A 17,782-nucleotide genomic window follows, 5' to 3' on the forward strand; every position below is an offset into this window, starting at 1 on the left:
GCTTGGGATCAAAGGGATATCACTTGTGGGCTAGAGGTTACCAACAATTTTCTGCTTTGCCTGCCTTTACAAATGGGGATAACAAGCAAGTTAATGTTACCATGGAAACCTCAAATGTCGCTTGATTTTTGTCCAACACCCTTGGTTTCCTACAGCTTGTCGTGAATGTGTGTTTGTCCCTGGTTTTGTACAAGAACAAGTGATGATAATTGTCATTTCTTCAATATTAAAAGAATTACTGCCTTTGGTTTTGGTGTTGCCTTTATGCTGTTCTCAGTTCCTGGGTGCACAGTGGTTGCTTGAATTGGCTAATATAATTAATTCTATTAAATTAATCATTGCTTTCCAGTTCCACTGCATGATTTTAGTCTACAATTTATTTGGAGCTCATTATAATTCCGTGTTTCTTACGCAGGAGCCTGTACGTGCTGATCAGGGCATCTGATGACATTTCAAGAACATTTAAATATTTAAAAGTTGAATTAAGCTTCAAAGCTGGTGAATCGGTGTTTGATGTGGAAGCACATCCAGGCTGCTGCTGTGCTTCCAGGGCTCCTCTTTGGAAAATCAGGGCTTGTTTATTTCTTTTACAATCAACTAACCCTTGATTTTTAAATTTATCAGCTTTAACACTGCCTAGTTTTCCAGATTTTCCTCTGGAATCCTCTACAGGATTGGAGTGACGTTGGCTTCGTAGTAAAAAATACCAGTTGCCAGAGATTTGGTCTGAGGTCACTCCACACCTCAGGGGAAAACTGGAATTTAATTTTATTCCAACAAAGCACACAAGTATTGAGTGGATTAGAAGCATTTTTTCCTGTTTGGTTGGGTTTTTTTAAGGAAAAAGCTCAATGGTAAAATGTGCAGTTTTATGATAGAGGGAGAAGCTAAAACAATTGGAGATTAAAATAGAACCTCTCACTGATCGCTTCAATGTAAATGAACAATTTCCGTCCTGATTTTCTAACAAAGTAGCATTGATTTCATGGAATTAATCCTGTATTTCCACTTCCCTTGGTGCACATTGCATGGCTCCAAGGGAGGATTTTCCTGGCATCCAAACCACCCAAATGTTCAGAAGTAATTTTGAATACAGCCCGTGGGAGATCTGGGATTCTCTAAGTCAAGTCTGAACTAAGAACAGCTTTTGCTGTCCCCGCCTTAAAAATCCATAATTCCGACGCAGACCTGGAATTACAATTCCAGTTAAATCTTTGCCTGATGTTAATGTGCTTTGGCTGCAAGATTTCCCAGCTCTCTCATTTGGAATTAAAAGGAGAAATCTGGATGTCAGGGCATGGTGTGGAGGCAGGAAAGGAATTTTTCCATTGCTGTTGGATAGGGAGGGGGCTGTGCCTGGCTGTGCCAATTGAATTTCCCTCTTTTCTTCTCAGGTCTCCGTGGTCAATCAGTTGGACATGCAAGTGATCGTCTCCAACGTTCCTCCCACCCTTGTGGAGCAAAACAAGGACCAACTCATTGGGTAATCAATTTATTTCCTCTACAAATATCAGCCAATTCCCTGGCTTTGGGATTAGATGGATCAGGGAGTGAGGGAGATTTTTTATCTGGTCAATAAGAGCCCCCAGGGGTCAGGTTTGCGCTTCTGGCTTCTTTTTGTTACACAGAGACAGTTTTCTCTACTTGGTGTCATGGAATTAGACAATGCAGGATAGGAAATGCTGTAGGAATTAGTTTATAACCAATCTTTGTCCCTTTTTTGGTCGCTTCAATCAGCAATGAGTGGCACCTCTGAGATTCCCACAGATCTGGTCCCTCCTGCCTGTTGTTCTCCATGGAACTGGAAATACCTTTGGGGTTGATGGTGCAACCACTCGTTGGAAAAGCCTCTGAGTGCCTCACGTCTTCACTGGGCTAGGAAAAATTCCTGATGGATTTGCTCCTGGAGATTTGGGGCATGTTCCCTTTTTCTCCATTTGTTTTGGGCCAGGTGGGAGTTGGCTCCAAGAGATTCAAATGTCAGAACCACCAATGAAGTTGTTCAGGCAATGGGCTGAACTCACAGGGACTGCACTTCCTGGAACCAGGAATAACTTCCTGAAAGGAGGAATTGCCTGGAACCAGGAATAACTTCCTAAAAGGAGGAATTGTGTAGAACCAGGAATAACTTCCTGAAAAGAGGTATCGCCTGGAACCAGGAATAACTTCCTGAAAGGAAGAAGTGTGTAGAACCAGGAATAACTTCCTGAAAGGAGGTTCTGCTGAGGTGGGGTCGAGCTCTTTTCTCAGGTAACAAGTGACCAAAGGAGAGGAAACAGCCTCAGGCTGCACCAGGGGAGGTTTAGATTGGATTTTAGGGAGAATTTCTTCATGGAAAGGGTGGTTTCAGCACTGGAAGGGGCTGTCCAGGCAAGTGTTGGTCCCCATCCCTGGAAGTGTTCAAACCCATGTGGAAGTGGCACATGAGGACATGAGTTAGTGGTGAACAGGGTGGTGGTGGTTGATGGTTGGACTTGGTGACCTTGGAGGTCACTTCCAAAGTGAACAAAGCTTTGGAATGAGTTTTAAAAGGTTAAAAAACCTCACAATATTAGCAGGTTTTGAGTTCTCCAGATCAGCTTGAGAAGTCTTTACCTTCACAAACAGATCAGTGCAGCTGGGGAATTTATCTTCTAAGAATAAGTTTTGAAGGACAACTTTGGGCAGAAGAATTACAATTTTGAAATTGGCCCATTCATTCCTGAAAATATTTGCAGAGAGCAAATATCTCAAAAATAATTTTGCAGCTGTGTACAAAGGTCTGTTTCCCAGAGAAATCTATTTATTACACAGCGCTCTTCAAATTACTCATGTTTTCTTCCTAAATTTAAAAGATCACCCTCTCCCTGTTTTTATGCAGGTTTAGTAATTTGTGCAGCCCATAAAAATAAAATAAGAATTCGTGATTTTTTTGTGTGCAACCACACAGGCAAAGGGAAACCAAATTATTTGGAGTCTCAGGCCAAAGCAGTTTTGTGACTTCAAATAATGCACTAATTTATAAAAATTGAGTGTGTAATTAATTAACAGATAAAACAACTGTATCATCAACCCTGTCTACTGAGAGATGTCCCTACCCGTGGCAGGGAAGTTGGAACAAGATGATTTTTAAGATCTGTTCCAAACCATTCTGTGAGCTGTGAACTAAATTAGTCACTACACAGGTTACTCAGCTCTTTCTCCTCTCATTTTGGCAAATATTAATCCCTGAAAATAGAACATTTAGCCAACAGTTGGCGATGGGGAATGTTAGGGAAGGGGGCAGATGGGTCATTTGTGGAATTACAGTGGTTTTTCACAATAAAATAAAGAGTGGTTGAAACAACTCTGGAGGAGAAGTTATACCAGGTTCTGTAATTTTCACAAGGAGTTATGAGGTATTAAGAATTCTATAATTCAGTTTTTCCACACTCAGCACAGCCAGAGATGGGTGGGAGTTAATGGTCCACACAGAGGAAGCAAAGCAGGGAAGAGAAGATTTAAAGCATCACTATTTGGCTTGGGAGTTTTTGGAGGGATACAATGGACTTGTCTTCCCTGACACTTCCAGTAGGATCTTTTGCAGCCATTCAATGTTTTCCTCCAGCTGCTTTAATTTCATTGAGCTTCTCATGTTCTCTGGGCTGCACATCAATGTCACATTTGCCATTTCTCCTGCCCACTTGAATTATGGATGTGCAGAGAGACCCATTTCTGTCTGCTGCAGAGGGGGCAGACAAAATAGGCTGAGGCTTGGTGGAAAATTCAGAGTGTGCTCCTCACCTTCAGAAGACTTGGTGGAGACAGACACCAGAGGGTTCTTGAAATAAGGAAGTTTTGGGGAGTGCTTGTTTGTTGGGCAAGGAACAGCATTTCATGGAATCATAGCATATCCTCAGTTGGAAGTGACCCAGAGGCATCATCGAGTACCACTCCTGAAATTCAACTGGAATAAAACACCCAGTGTAGTTCTCAGAGCATTTAATTATTTGGTTTTCACATGATGGCAGCTTAAAGCTCTGCCTAAAGTCAGATAAGCCTCACTGCCAAGAGAGACCTGAGCTTATCCCATCCTGCAGGGAAGAGAAGTGTCTTGGGAAGTGAATTCCTCTGTATACTCCTGTATAGATGAGATGTCACATCAGTTCCTCTGAGCTGAAACAGTGGAGTGGCTTAAAATGAGTGTTTGGATCAAATATAGAGAATCCCAGGATGGCTCAGGCTGCAGGGAGCACAGAGGGCACCTGGTGGCACCTCCCTGCTCCAGCAGGGCCATCCCGGAGCACAGGCACAGCACTGTGTGCACACAGCTCTGCAACAGCCCCAGGGAGGAGAGCCCAGAGCCTCTGTGGCCAATCTGCTCAGGGCTGGGCACTGCCCAGGGCAGCAGTTCTGCCTCCTGGGCAGGGCAATTGCTGGGCTCAGGCCCTGCCCGGTGCTCTGGTGCCATTGCTGGGCCCCGGAGCAGAGCCTGGGCCCTGCTCGGAGCCCTCCCTGCAGCCAGGGACACCCAGGCCTGAGGGCCCCTCTCAGCTGGGGCTCCTCTCGAGGCTGAGCAGCCCCGGCTCCCTCAGCCTGTGCTGGGCACGGAGCTGCTCCAGGCCCTTCCTCAGCTGCGCAGCCTCCGCCGGCCCCGCTCCAGGAGCTCCCTGGGCCTGCTGTGCTGAGGAGCCAGGGCTGGACACAGCACTGCAGAGGTGCCTCCAGGGCTGCCCAGAGGGGCAGGATCCCTCCCTGCCCTGCTGGGAATGCTCTTCCTGCTGCCCCTGGGGTATCAGGACCCCCAGGTTCTCCCTGTGCAGCCTCCTGCGGTCTTTCCCCTCACTTCAGCTATGCTTTTCTCTTTCAATTCTATGCTCTTCAAAGAATGAGGCAGTTCCCCAGGTAAGGAAAACCCATGCTTGAACCCTCTAACACAATGCAGAAGTGGCCAGGCAGGCTTTTCCCTGAGAATCCAAATGTTGAATCAAGTGCTGATCCTTGGAGTTATTGCTGAGGGAGTTTTTTGGAATATGAACGTTGAACCTTCCAACTTAATGGTTCGCATCTCTAAAGCTGACTGCCATCATTCCTCAAAGGAGCTCTCTTTAATGCACAGAAACTGTGCTGCACTTAAAAGAGATGTTATCAAATACTACAGCAGTAAATACTGCTGTAAATTATAGATCATAATACACCTCACATGTACATTGTGCATCATATAGGATTTTATGTCTAATCACAGTATATGAGACAATAAATTTTATATCTGGGAGCTGGAACACACTCTCTCCTCAGGGAAGTGTTTCAGAATGTGGATGATTTCCCTGCAGTTGTTTTTTTTTCTTCTCCTCAGTCCCTGAATTGGTAAAAAATTAGCACATCTCAGCTGCAGGGTGTAAATCACTCAGAATCATTACTTTTCCCACAGGAGAAGTCACATCCTGGTGCTTTATGATTTTTGCCAGGTAATTACTGAATTAAGTCTAATTACAGCTGACTGGGCCATTTGCCTGTTGGGGTGGTGGCAGTGACCTTGCCCTTGAGCCCTCTCCACAGGTGGCACTTTGTTTCCTGCCTTTCTGAAACTTTCCTGAGTTACAGGTCCAGCTGGAGCTGCCTTGTCCTTCACCCTTTGCCCTTTGCCCTTTACCTCCCTGACAGGAACATTTTGGGGTCAGCTGTCTTGTCCTTTACCCTTTACCTCCATGACAGGAACATTTTGGGATCACTTTGCTCCTGTCCCTCCACTTCACCTCCCTCCCCTTTTTCTCTGTCACTCCTTCACACTGTAATGTTTCATTCCAAATTAAATTGCACACTTAGAAAAGGAATAGATTAGATAATAACAGAATTGATTGAATTAGATTAAATAGATGCAATCTGATGAAATAAATAGATTAGAGGGACATGTGCCACCATTGTCCTAGTTCATGTCCAGCCAGTCTGGCTTTGCTGGGAGAGTGTCCCATGCCTTGGTGCAGTGTTCACAGAGCCTGTTCCGCCCTCAGCCTCCCTCCTGAGCAATCAGGGTGATTAATAACTGCAGGCCACCTTTATTAAGTTGGGTAATAGAGACCCAAGCTTCTACAACTCCAGCTTTTGCACTTGCTACTCCCCCTGGCAGCTGGGAGCTCTGGTTCAGCGAGCTCCTGCTCTCTGTGACTCCCGGAGTTGTTGAGGTGATGGATCTCTCCAAAGCTCTCTAATGCAGTGCACAGCTTCTGGGATGAAGCTGTAAACTCCCACTTTCCCCGGGAATTGCTGACTATTGCAGGAAAAGCCATTTTGTGCTGAGATCTGGAGATTGTCCTCGGGGTCAGAGGGGAGATACCTCTGGGTATTATTCTTTGGATGAGCGCAGTGTTCCTCCTGTGACTGGGACAAATGAGGCTGAAATAAAAAGTTGGAGTGTGTGTAGGGGTTTTGGAGGGCAGGATTTTACAGGATGAGCACAAAGAGAAGGAAAGCAACTTCAGCAGTGTTCAAGAAAGCAAATTTCCTCTCTGGTGTGCAATCCAATCTGCTTGTGGTGGTGCTGGGGTGACAGTGAGACTTGAATTTTAAAGGCCTTTTCCAGCCTTAATGATTCCTGATTCTCTGCTTTTACAGGATTAGGGTAAGTAGGCATAAAGGCATTGACTCTGCATTGTTTTCTGAATATTGGGGATGTTATTTTATGCAGGGGGAATTGGCTCAGTGCTGCTCCTTCCTGCTGGACACGTGTGATAGAAAAATAACCTTTGTGAAAGGCTGTTTTATAAAAAAGTGGTGGTTTTAGGCTTGGAATAAACCTCAGGCACTACAGGAAGAGCAGACACTTCCCTGAGCTCTCTCAGGGAATGCAATTTATAATTTATACAATTTATAGCACATACATATGTTGTAGGAAGGAATCTGGAGCTCTGGTGTATACCCCCAAATCTCTCACTGACTACACCAGAGGGGCTGGAATTGGTCCTCGTTTCTTTGGGAAAGTCCAGTTGAAAATCCAGCAGTTTCATGGTCAATTATGAATCTCACAAAGACTCCACATGGCCAGAATTTGGCTGAAGTGGAGCAGAACCGAGGAGTTCATTAAAGCACTTGACGAGTTGGTGTTGATGCTGATGGGGGGAGCTGGATGCTCTCAGCTCTGCACGGTTGCCAAATTTGTATTTTTAAATACCTAGAATACAAATTTGTCATGATTATTGTACCAGGTTATTTTTGGAAACTAGAATTTTGGCCAAAAATTATGCAGGATATCGAGTCTTCAACACTGCTCACTCCAAATCTTTGGTGATTTGAGTCCTGAAGGAAAGAATGTTTGGGGGATTTTTTTGTTTTCCATTTCTTAAAGTATTTTGTGGGCTCCAAAAACATTAACAGCCTGTTAAATTAGTAAAGAGCTTCCTGCTGTGATGTCAGGGTGAACCCCTAAATTTACTCCTGTGCTCTGCAGGGTTTTGTAGCCTTGAAGGGGGTACAGCAAACTCAGGTGTGGATATAAACACATGGACATGGCACTGAGAGCAGGCCAGGAATGTGGTTCCTTATCCCAGATTTTGGGCTTTTGTCTGCTCCTTTCAGGGATGTTCTGGAAAGTCCCAGTTCAGGAATGTTCTGAAAGCCCCTTTCCAGTACTTAAAGGGGACGTGCAAGAAGGCTGGGGATGGGATTTTCACAAGAGTGGGTAGCATCAGGACACAGGGAATGGCTTCCCAGTGCCAGAGGGCAGGGCTGGATGGGATATTGGGAAGGAATTGTTCCCTGGGAGGGTGGGCAGGCCCTGGCACAGGGTGCCCAGAGCAGCTGGGGCTGCCCCTGGATCCCTGGAAGCATCCAAGGCCAGGCTGGACATTGGGGCTGGGAGCAGCCTGGGACAGAGGAAGGTGTCCCTGCCCATGGCAGGGGTGGCACTGGATGGGCTTTGGGGTCCCTTCCAACCCAAACCATTCTGGGACTTCCTGGAGCAGAATTCCGCAGCCAAGGGCCAGCTCAGCAGGCCAACACCCCTGGATTATTTTGCCTTTCCATTTCTTTCACACCTAAAGATGAAAAAAAGTCACCTGAGGATTTTCAGGGAACTTTGGGCTGCGGGATCCCTCAATGACAGAGCAAATCCTCTTGTCCAGTGTCACTGCTGGGAACTGGGAGAGCTGTGCTGGGATGCACTGGGAGGCATTTTCCTCTCTGCTGAGCTGCTCCAGTGGAGCTGGAGCAGTTGGGAAGGCTCATCACCTGTTCTGCTCCTGCTTCCACCTCTCGCTGGTGGGAGGATGGAAATGACCCTCATGGCATTAACAAGTGACAGGCTCATTTTAATTTGAATTCTGCTGATCAATACAGCAGCGCTGCTGACACTGTTGTTACTTATAAGGAGGAATCTAAAAAAAGTTGGTTCTTGTGAGTACAACTACAAACAAGTGGCCACTTTCAGTGGAGTTCTAAAACACTGCAGTGTTTTCAGCATCACAAGTTCAGCTGAAGGATTTTTCAAACAACTCTACAGGGAACTGCCCTATTTTTAAGTGAATTCTTTAATTGCTGCTTTTCAGTCTCCAATGGGATTTTATTCTCTGTTTTAACCTAAACATGCAATTTGTGTATTTCAAATTGAACACTGCTGCCATTCTGCTGGGTTTTGTGGGGTTTCCTGCAAAAATGGCTGCAATGTACCCATTTCTCAGCAAGTCCTGTTACAGAATTCCTGAAAGGTTTGGGTGGGAAGGGACCTCAAAGCCCAGCCAGTGCCACCCCTGCCATGGCAGGGACACCTTCCACTGTCCCAGGCTGCTCCAAGCCCCAATGTCCAGCCTGGCCTTGGACACTGCCAAGGATCCAGGGGCAGCCCCAGCTGCTCTGGGCACCCTGTGCCAGGGCCTGCCCACCCTCCCAGGGAACAATTCCTTCCCAATATCCCATCCAGCCCTGCCCTCTGGCACTGGGAAGCCATTCCCTGTGTCTGGGCACTCCAGGCCCTTGTCCAAACTATTCTGTTTGTTCTTCAGTTTTAATAATGTTTTAGACAAAGATATTCTCAAAGGCAATGAATTCCCACAGGATTCCAGGAATTTCTGAGGGAGTATTGTTACCTATTCTGCCAGAAGTGACCCTGCATTATCACCTTCCTACCTTATGGAGCATTTCTGTCGTGGGTGTAATAAGAGTTCTGTACAAGGAAACAGAAAAGGACAAGGGGAAACGGCCTCAGGCTGGGCCAGGGGAGGCTCAGCTTGGACAGCAGCAGGAATTTCTGCATGGAAAGGGTGCTCAGGCCTTGGCAGGGGCTGCCCAGGGAGCTTTGGAGTGCCCATGCCTGGAGGTGTCCAAGGAAGGGCTGGAGGTGGCACTCAGTGCTCTTGGGCTGGGGACAAGGTGGGCATCGGGCACAGGGTGGATTCTGGGATTCCATGAAAAGCATCTCTTCCTGCAGCAAGAGGAGATGATTAAATGCTAATTATGGAGGCAAATCCTTCCCATATTTGTTCTGCCTGACACCTTGTGCCAAACGCCCTCCTAAGAATGGTTGTGGTTTCTTTTTCACCATTTACACTCCCTTTGTGTTTGGTGGGGTTTTATAATAATCTCCATATCCCAGATTGGTCCTATCAGGTTTTCCCTGAGGGAATTATTGTTGCTGAGGTGTTTGTGACAGGTCCTCACCTTGGCTGCTGGTGCAGAGCGTGCCACAAGCAGAGACAAGCAGAGTTTTCAGTATCTGCAAACAACAGGAGAGCTTGTTCAGAGGACACCGCTCCACGAGCACCGTGCCAGCCAATCTGTATCCCTATTTTCTCTGCAGTAATTCCATATATTCACTCCTCGGGTATGACCTGCCTCTGACACACCTGGATTTTTCAAGATCTTATAGAAAAGCTTTAAAGCTTACAACGAGTTTTTAGGGCACACTAAACTTCCACACAAAGAGATGTTCCTTGGACAAATGTGAATCAGGAGTCTTGGAAAAATCAGGAGCTGGTGGAAATCTTGTGTCAGGAAAAAAGCCACAACAGCAAAAATGTCACCTCAGCAACCGCAAGAAGGTTTTGTGTTAAAGAAGCAACTTCTTAAAGTCACTGATGTCCTTTTTTTGTGAGAGATGTGTCTTCCTCCACACCCTGGTGCATCCTGGATGGATCAGGCAGCACATTCCCTCTTACTCCCTTGCTTTTGCCTTCCAGCTCAGCTACTGCTTTTTGATTTTCTGACGATATTCTATATTTTCTTATAAGTCTTTAGACTTCCAAATGTTCTGGTTTATTTCTCCCTCCTTTTTTTGCCCAGAGTTGATGATATTTGCTTTTATGCCTTTGTTTATCAAACTTTCTGTGGGCTTTGAGTGAACCTTTCTTGGTTTGGTCCCACGTTGGAGACCTCATCAACCTCTAGCAAGTCTGGATGGCAGTGTTGTTTTTGTTGTTATTGTTGTTATCTCTGAATTCTATCAGCCTTTCTTTCCCCAGCTCGTGGAATCCTGCTGCTTTTATTTGATTTTATTTCCTGTGGTAAACCTGTCAGCCCAATATTCCAATTTCCTCCTGCCTGTAAAACCTGGTGCCTTTTGGAGCAGTAGGTATCGCAGCCCCTGAAATGTGTGATATCGGAGGGCTGGATGAAATATCCCACCAAAAATCGGTCAAGTGGTTGTTTCTCTGGGTGAGAATTTATGGAATGCACCCCATGGAAGGCTGGAATGGAAGTGCTGGAATCATATAACTTAATAAAAGGATGACAGGGGTGGTTGTGTGAAATACAGGTGGTGTTTCCCGTGAGCCATTTAAAACTCAACTGGGGTCATAAATACAAAGAGCTCGACTTAAGGACACATTTTCTGAAGACCTCTCCAAGCACTGCTGAGCTTTTCCCAGGAGTTCAGCACTTCAGAGGTACTATGGAGCAGGGATTCCATTTTAAAAGTGCTCTGAAGGTCAAAATCCTTCTTACCCTGGCAGTTTTGCCTATCAGTACCTCATTTGGGCTGTGGGCAGTGCCACGAATCAATCACTGCAGCTTTCTGGCTCCATCTTCCCTTTAGGATTTTGGAACGCTACGTCCAAGACCAGATTCCAGGTGCGACGGTCGTGGTGGAATCCATCGGAGCACGGAGGTTTGGGGATGGATATTCCGAGGAGGATTACACCAAGTCTGACCTCATGGTCTACGCCATCGACCCGCAAACCAACAGAGCCATCATGAGGAACGAACTTTTTAAGTGAGTATTTCATTTATTACTCCCCCTCTATTTCCATGGATTGTTTGGGAATCTGTTGCTCTCTCGGAAACTGGTTCAGCGCAATGGGAATAGGAAAATCCATTGAAGCAGCTGCTGCATGGATATCCCCTATGGATGGCTTGGGAATTGGCCGTGTCCTAGTTCAGTCCAGTGCCTCGGGCTAAATTGTCCCAATGCACATGATTCAGACATTGCTTGAAACAGGTTTTGTCCACCCTGTGGAGGAGCTTCCTGCTGGAATTCCTCCAAGGAATTTCCTTCCTGTGTACCAAAAGCCCTGTGTGATCTCCGGGCTTTGGTGCTGCAGTGTTGACCTTCAGGCTTCCCACAGTTTCTGTTTGGAGCATGAGTCCTTTCTTCTTTTCTTTGGGAACTGAGGGAGAGAGGGAAGGGAAGGGAAGGGAAGGGAAGGGAAGGGAAGGGAAGGGAAGGGAAGGGAAGGGAAGGGAAGGGAAGGGAAGGGAAGGGAAGGGAAGGGAAGGGAAGGGAAGGGAAGGGAAGGGAAGGGAAGGGAAGGGAAGGGAAGGGAAGGGAAGGGAAGGGAAGGGAAGGGAAGGGAAGGGAAGGGAAGGGAAGGGAAGGGAAGGGTGTTCTGCACCTTGTGTAAAACACAGACAATGAGGCATGTTCCAGTGTACACCTCCACATAGGAGATCAGGCTCTTCAAAATGCAAATCAGGCTCTATTCTAAAGAAAAAAACCCTTTTCTGAGTTTTTTTTTTTTTTGCATGTTTCACCTTGGTGTTGGTTTTTATCTGAGTGAGAACCCCACCTGGCCCTTCTGTGCTGAGCACGTCCTCAGCAGCCTGGCAAGAAAAGGCTGTGAACCACTGCGGGGAAATGGGGTTGGAAAAGGGGGAAAAGGGCTTCTTCTCCTGAGCTCCTGGTGGAGTGCACATGAACCACAGCTTAGGGAAGCTCTGCAGATATTCAGAGTTTAGAGGCTGGGAAACATCACTGGGATCAGTCTGAGCAAGTTTGGGAGCTCCCCAAAATAATTCTGCTTATAACATATCTGTCAGCAAAGCAACTGCACCAGAAAATCCAATCAGCTACAGCCTGGTGTTGTTATTGTAGGGTAATTCCCTGTCAAAAATTAGGCCTTTTGTCTCTTATTTCTAATTTGTCCAGGATCAGTTTTATTATAACTTTGGCTGATAAATTAAAGCGTCCATTGGTGCTTTTAATTTCTGGGTCCCACCAAGGTCTAGGCTCATGATCACGTCATCCTCTGTATTCCTGAGAAGTTCTGCTCTGGGCTATGTTTTAATTCTTTTCATCACCTAAAGTTTTCTCCGAACCCTCTCCAGTCTTCCAGCATCATTTTTCTGAACTAGGAATATTAAAACAAAATGAATATTTTATATAAAAATGTTATATACAATATAATTAATAGCAATAGCAGCTTTCAGAGGGGTGGCAATAGAGCCTCCTTCCTTCTCCTGGTGTTTGTTTTTAGGTATCCCCATGGTCATTCAGTCCTTTCAGGTCTCAGTGATGCTCTGGGTGTTTCTGGTCACTTGTCCACTATTGGTCATTCCCAGAATGGAGTCACTGTGGTCCTTCTCCAGTTTTATCCAAGATTCTGACACCCTTTTCCTCCTCCCTTTGGAAAGGTCTCAGTAAATCCACTCTTACTGGGATATGAAATTCAGCTGTTATTTGAACAGGGAGGCAGTTGGCTCTTTGAATTCCAGGAAAAGTAAACTTTTCCCTTTGCAGACTCTCTTCATGGCCACAAAAATGTGTCCCTTTTCATTTTGGCACCCTTCGAAAGTATCAGAATGTCTTTTTAGGGATGTTCAGGTGTCCAATGAAGTACCCAGAGCAGAATAGAGTTAAGATGGGTTAAACACTGGGTTTTCCAACAGGAAGGGAAGGGGGAATCATCTGAGAAACAACCTCATTAAAATGCTCCCTGTGCCTGCACACTCAGCTTTTTAGGGGCTTTTTTTCTTCTCTTCAAAAGCTCTTAAATATTTAAATCAGTAAAATCCCAGGGAATGCCTCCCTGGCTTTAGGGTAGAGGTGAGTGAGTGTCACTCACTGGAGTAAGGAGACAGAGTTTTGCAGCTGGAGTTCCCAAGTTTTCACTGTAAAGTGGGAGAACCCCAGGAGATTTGGGCCAGGGATGTACCCAAACCTACAAAGATTTTAACCTAAAAAGATGAAGCTCCCTCCTGGGAGTTTGATTTCAGAGGGCTGGCTCAGGGTTCTTCCTGCCATGGTCACGGGACACTTCAGAAGTGGTTGTCCCCTCACTGGGAAGCCACGAGCCCCAGCCACCCTTCTGCTAGCCAGGAATCTGCTCTGGATCTGACAGAAAAGGGATCAGTGGGAGAAAGGAACATTCCATGAACTGGATGTGATGGGAGAAAGGTGGATAAGTCTGAAAGAAACAGAACTTCCTGGTTTAAACATTTAATTACCAATAAGGAAGATAAATTCCCACAGGTGATTTTCCAGGTGTTCAACAATTCCATGTTTATCCAGGACCAACAGCACAGAGTTAGTGACTTCTGCCAGCTGGGATTTTCACACAGCTCACCAGATGATTGTGTATTGGAAGATACCTGAGGCTTTTCCAGAATGGGCTTTTTTGGGAACACCCTGCTGTGTTCCTGCTTCTGAAACAGAGTGGAGGTTCTGATTTAACACAATTTCTAGTGAACCTGTCACTGTTTGAAAACAATTATTTGTGAAGGTCGAATGCAGGGGGAATTGAGGATGGAGTCGAGCAGCTGGTGGAGAACTGCAGGGATACAGGCAGGAGTCAGGGATCCAAACCCAAAGCAGCTGGAGCTAGAAGAAGGTGGACACAGCAGCTCATCCCAGGGCAGCTGAGCAGAGTCACATTTGGCACCATGAGAAGCAAATGCCACTGAATCAAAGCGTGGGGCTCCTGTAATCCATAATATTAATCCCACAATAATTCCAGGAAAATGTTTGGCTGGAAAACAAAGGCATGATTTAGAGGTCATGGATGTAGCAGCCACTGCCGGGGGTAAAAGCCATGTGTCTCTCAAGATATGCAGAATTTCCCTGTCCTCTGCTTTGTAGGACTGACACACAACGAGAGATCCATGTTTTTCCTTAAGACTGTTATGATTGATTACCTGAAGTTTTTATTAATCAGGGATCCCATAAAACAGAATCATGGAGGTTGGAAAGAAACTCTGAGCTCCTCAGGTCCAACCCTTAACCCAGCACTTCCAAGCCCACCACTAAACCATGTCCTCACATCCACACATTTATGGAAGACCTCCAGGCATGGGCCCTCCAAAGCTCCCTGGGCAGCCCCTGCCAAGGCCTCAGCACCCTTTCCATGCAGAAATTCCTGCTGCTGTCCAAGCTGAGCCTCCCCTGGCCCAGCCTGAGGCCGTTTCCCCTTGTCCTGTCCCTGTTCCCTGGGAGCAGAGCCCGACCCCCCCGGCTGCCCCCTCCTGTCAGGGACTTGTGCAGAGCCACAAGGTCCCCCCTGAGCCTCCTTTGCTCCAGGCTCAGCCCCTTTCCCAGCTCCCTCAGCTGCTCCTCATCTGATTTTTCCTCCAAATCTGTTTGATTACACCCCAAAAATGGATCTGAATAGTACCTCTACCTCCCTATTTCCTCCCTCTCCCACAAACCCCTAAAAGACACGGAGGCCACTCAGATAATTTCCCAGACTGGAACGTTCAGACTCCTTTCCTGTCTTTTCTGGGGAAGAGGCTTTGATTTATTGGAGCATAAAAACCAGTTGAATCCAGGAAATTCCTCCTGCATAAATTACGTGGAAAATGTCCCCTGTTAAAAAGAAACTGGGTGAAGCTCCTGCACAACGTGTCAGGTTCCATCACAGAGTAAATGCTCACGGCTGAGTTACGAACCTGTTAAAAAGGGTTTGTCGGGAAAATGCCAGCAGAATTTCAACGGAGAGATGGGTAAAATCACCCAGGGATTTAATGCTGTCCTGCTGGGAAGGCTTCTGCCAGCTCAAAGGACATGGGACATGCACCAGTGACATCTAGTGAGCAGCAAAAGAATGTTTGTATTCACTTTATGCCATCAGTTAGGTTGGAAAAGGGATTTTTTCTCACATACCGAGGAAAAGGTTTGTGGAAGACATCAGGAATGGGAATTATTCTTCCAGACACCTTTGTGAGGGTGGGGGTGAGCAGCCTCTTTGCCCTCAGTATCATGGAACCAGCCCAAATTCATTATTCAGGACAAGCTGTTCTGCTTGTGATGAGATCCAGTTCATCCACTGCACACCCAGAGCAGAGTGGATTCTCCCCAGAATTCAAAAAAAAAAAAGGGACAAGAAATACTACGAGGATTTATCAGGAAATCAATCTGAGGGGAAGTCGATTATAAGAAATTAGCAGCCTTGAAGAAAGGATCATTGAGGAGTGGAATTTCTGTCTCATGACCAGAGTAAGGAAATCAAATCTATCTCAGGCTCTCTTTAGACATTCAGAGTTTATACACAAAAATACAGAATTTTTTTGTTGTTGTTTTTTATTTGAAGTCTTCTGGAGTTTTTCCCCCTCATCTTTCTCCAGGAGAACCCCTGTATATGCAAGGATCTGGAATTCTGCTATAGCTCCCAGCTTTTAAGATCCTCCATCCTAACACATCTCCTGCTTTGATCTTTAGAGGTGGGCAGCTTGTGAGACACTCAGTCCTCACTTCTGGAGTCATCCAAGGATTTTATTTTCCTTCGGAAGTTAAAGCCTTGGCCAATGTATTTTTTCTCCAGCTAGCCAAAGAATTTCCCTAAGGAGCTGAGCAAATCCTCTAAAAATTGCCTGATTTTAGGGTAACAGCAGTCATAGAATCACTAAGGGTAGAAAAGACATCCGAAGTCATCGAATCCAGCATTCCCCCAGCACCATCAAGGCCACCACTGACCCATGTCCCCAAGTGCCCCAACCACAGGTGTTTTGAACTTTTCCAGGGATGGTGACTCCACCACTGCCCTGGGCAAGACCAAGGTGATCTTTAGGGCAGAGTGGTCCTTAGGCATATGTCCAGGAAGGGTTGGTTGATCCTCAGGATCAGAGCAGAGAAGGAAAGGCACAAAGAACACAAAGTGATGTCACCAAGGAGTTTTTGCCACTGGAAATCAGGATAAGCTCAGCTGAGAGCTCCTTTTCAGTGTTAAAACTGCATCCTGGTGTTAAGTATGTGGGAATTGTCCCTGGCACCGGCTTACAGGGAATTGCCACTATTCCAAAGCCCACAAAGACGATGTGTGTGCTTTATTGGGCTGTTAACCCACCGTAATTAAAACTCTTTTCATGAACTTGGCCCTAATAGTGGGGTGTTTTTGTGCCATTGAAGGTTCCTGGATGGCAAACTGCTGGATATCAACAAGGAGTTCCAGCCCTACCTGGGCCAGGGTGGGCGAATCCTGGAGATCCGCACGCCGGACGTGGTGGCCAACGTGAAGAAGCAGGCGCAGGCCGTGGGCTACACGGAGGGGGCACTGCTGGCCCTGGCTGTCATCATCATCCTGTGCTGTATGCCAGCCATCCTCATCGTCATGGTCAGCTACAAGCAGTGAGTACCCTCCTCTTTCTCCTCTCCCAGGGGTTGTAACCTTGGAGGAGAGATGCTGCATTTCGTAGCAGAGCCGCTTCAACGATTATCCCTCATCGCGAGGTTAATTTCTATTTATTATTGCCCATTTCTGTAGTATTTTGTATGTATTATCTGTATTTCTATTATATAAATCAGTTTCTGGGTTTAATCCCCTTCTTACCACAAGGGTTGCTCAATGCTTGGCGTGATGAACACGAACACAGAAAATCCACAGGAAGTGCCTCCTGGACTTCCCAACCAGGCGCAGGATTTTTGTGCCAAAACACCAGCTCAGAACCCAGGTGTTTGACACAAAAGTGAGGATTCAGAGCTGAATTCCATGCCAAAAAAAAAATATATAGGGGAAAAAGGTGCTGTTTCAAGAAATGAATCAAAAACCAAATTAGAGCATCCCAATGTTTTTGCTTAAATCCTAAAATATTTTTTTCTGAGCTTCTTAATTGCAAATGTTTCCTGGAGAGTTGGTTTTCTGCCATTTTAGGGCAACATCCAAGATCTTTTTTGATATTTCCTCTTGCCTCTTACGCACTGAAGAGGGTCAAGTATTGGCTGATAAATTAATTCAAATCAATGTCTCCAACAAGTTTCTCTCAACTAAAATTTTCAGGTCCACTCATATTTAAAATCAGTGCATTTGGACTTAAAAGCTCCATGTTTATTTATTTATTTATTTATTTATGTTTTAATATATTCATAATTTTTTCTCTAATTAAATATTATATTCATAAATTTCCATATACATTATATTCATATTCATAGATTTATTATTTATTAGATTTATTATTTATTAATAGATTTATTATTTATTGGAATCCATTTCTTCGTGGATTTCTTCTTTAATTCATGATTATATTCATATCCCCATTTCCCCAGTTTGGGTCAAGGGAAAAATGCCATTTAAAGAAGTTTGGCAGAGCCTGACCAACTTTTGCACCATTGGAAAGGCAGATCATTCCCAAACTGCTCTTCCTCTCCCAGAATTCTATGGAAAATTTGCTTCCATCAGCCTGTTCATCCTGCAAT

At 45.6% G+C, this 17,782-nt stretch overlaps 1 protein-coding gene across 1 annotated transcript in view; it reads left to right on the forward strand.

Annotated features, from left to right (window-relative positions):
- Window positions 1-17,782, forward strand: part of PCDH15 (protocadherin related 15) — a 314,817-nt gene that overhangs the window by 276,353 nt on the left and 20,682 nt on the right. Inside the window, exons 28-30 of the mRNA XM_069018835.1 lie at window positions 1,395-1,483; window positions 10,979-11,155; window positions 16,499-16,717. Of these exons, the coding sequence (XP_068874936.1) occupies window positions 1,395-1,483; window positions 10,979-11,155; window positions 16,499-16,717 (485 nt within the window). The remainder of the gene's footprint in view (window positions 1-1,394; window positions 1,484-10,978; window positions 11,156-16,498; window positions 16,718-17,782) is intronic.

This window comes from Aphelocoma coerulescens, chromosome 6 (genome assembly GCF_041296385.1).
Source record: "Aphelocoma coerulescens isolate FSJ_1873_10779 chromosome 6, UR_Acoe_1.0, whole genome shotgun sequence".
Classification (NCBI taxonomy): domain Eukaryota; kingdom Metazoa; phylum Chordata; class Aves; order Passeriformes; family Corvidae; genus Aphelocoma; species Aphelocoma coerulescens.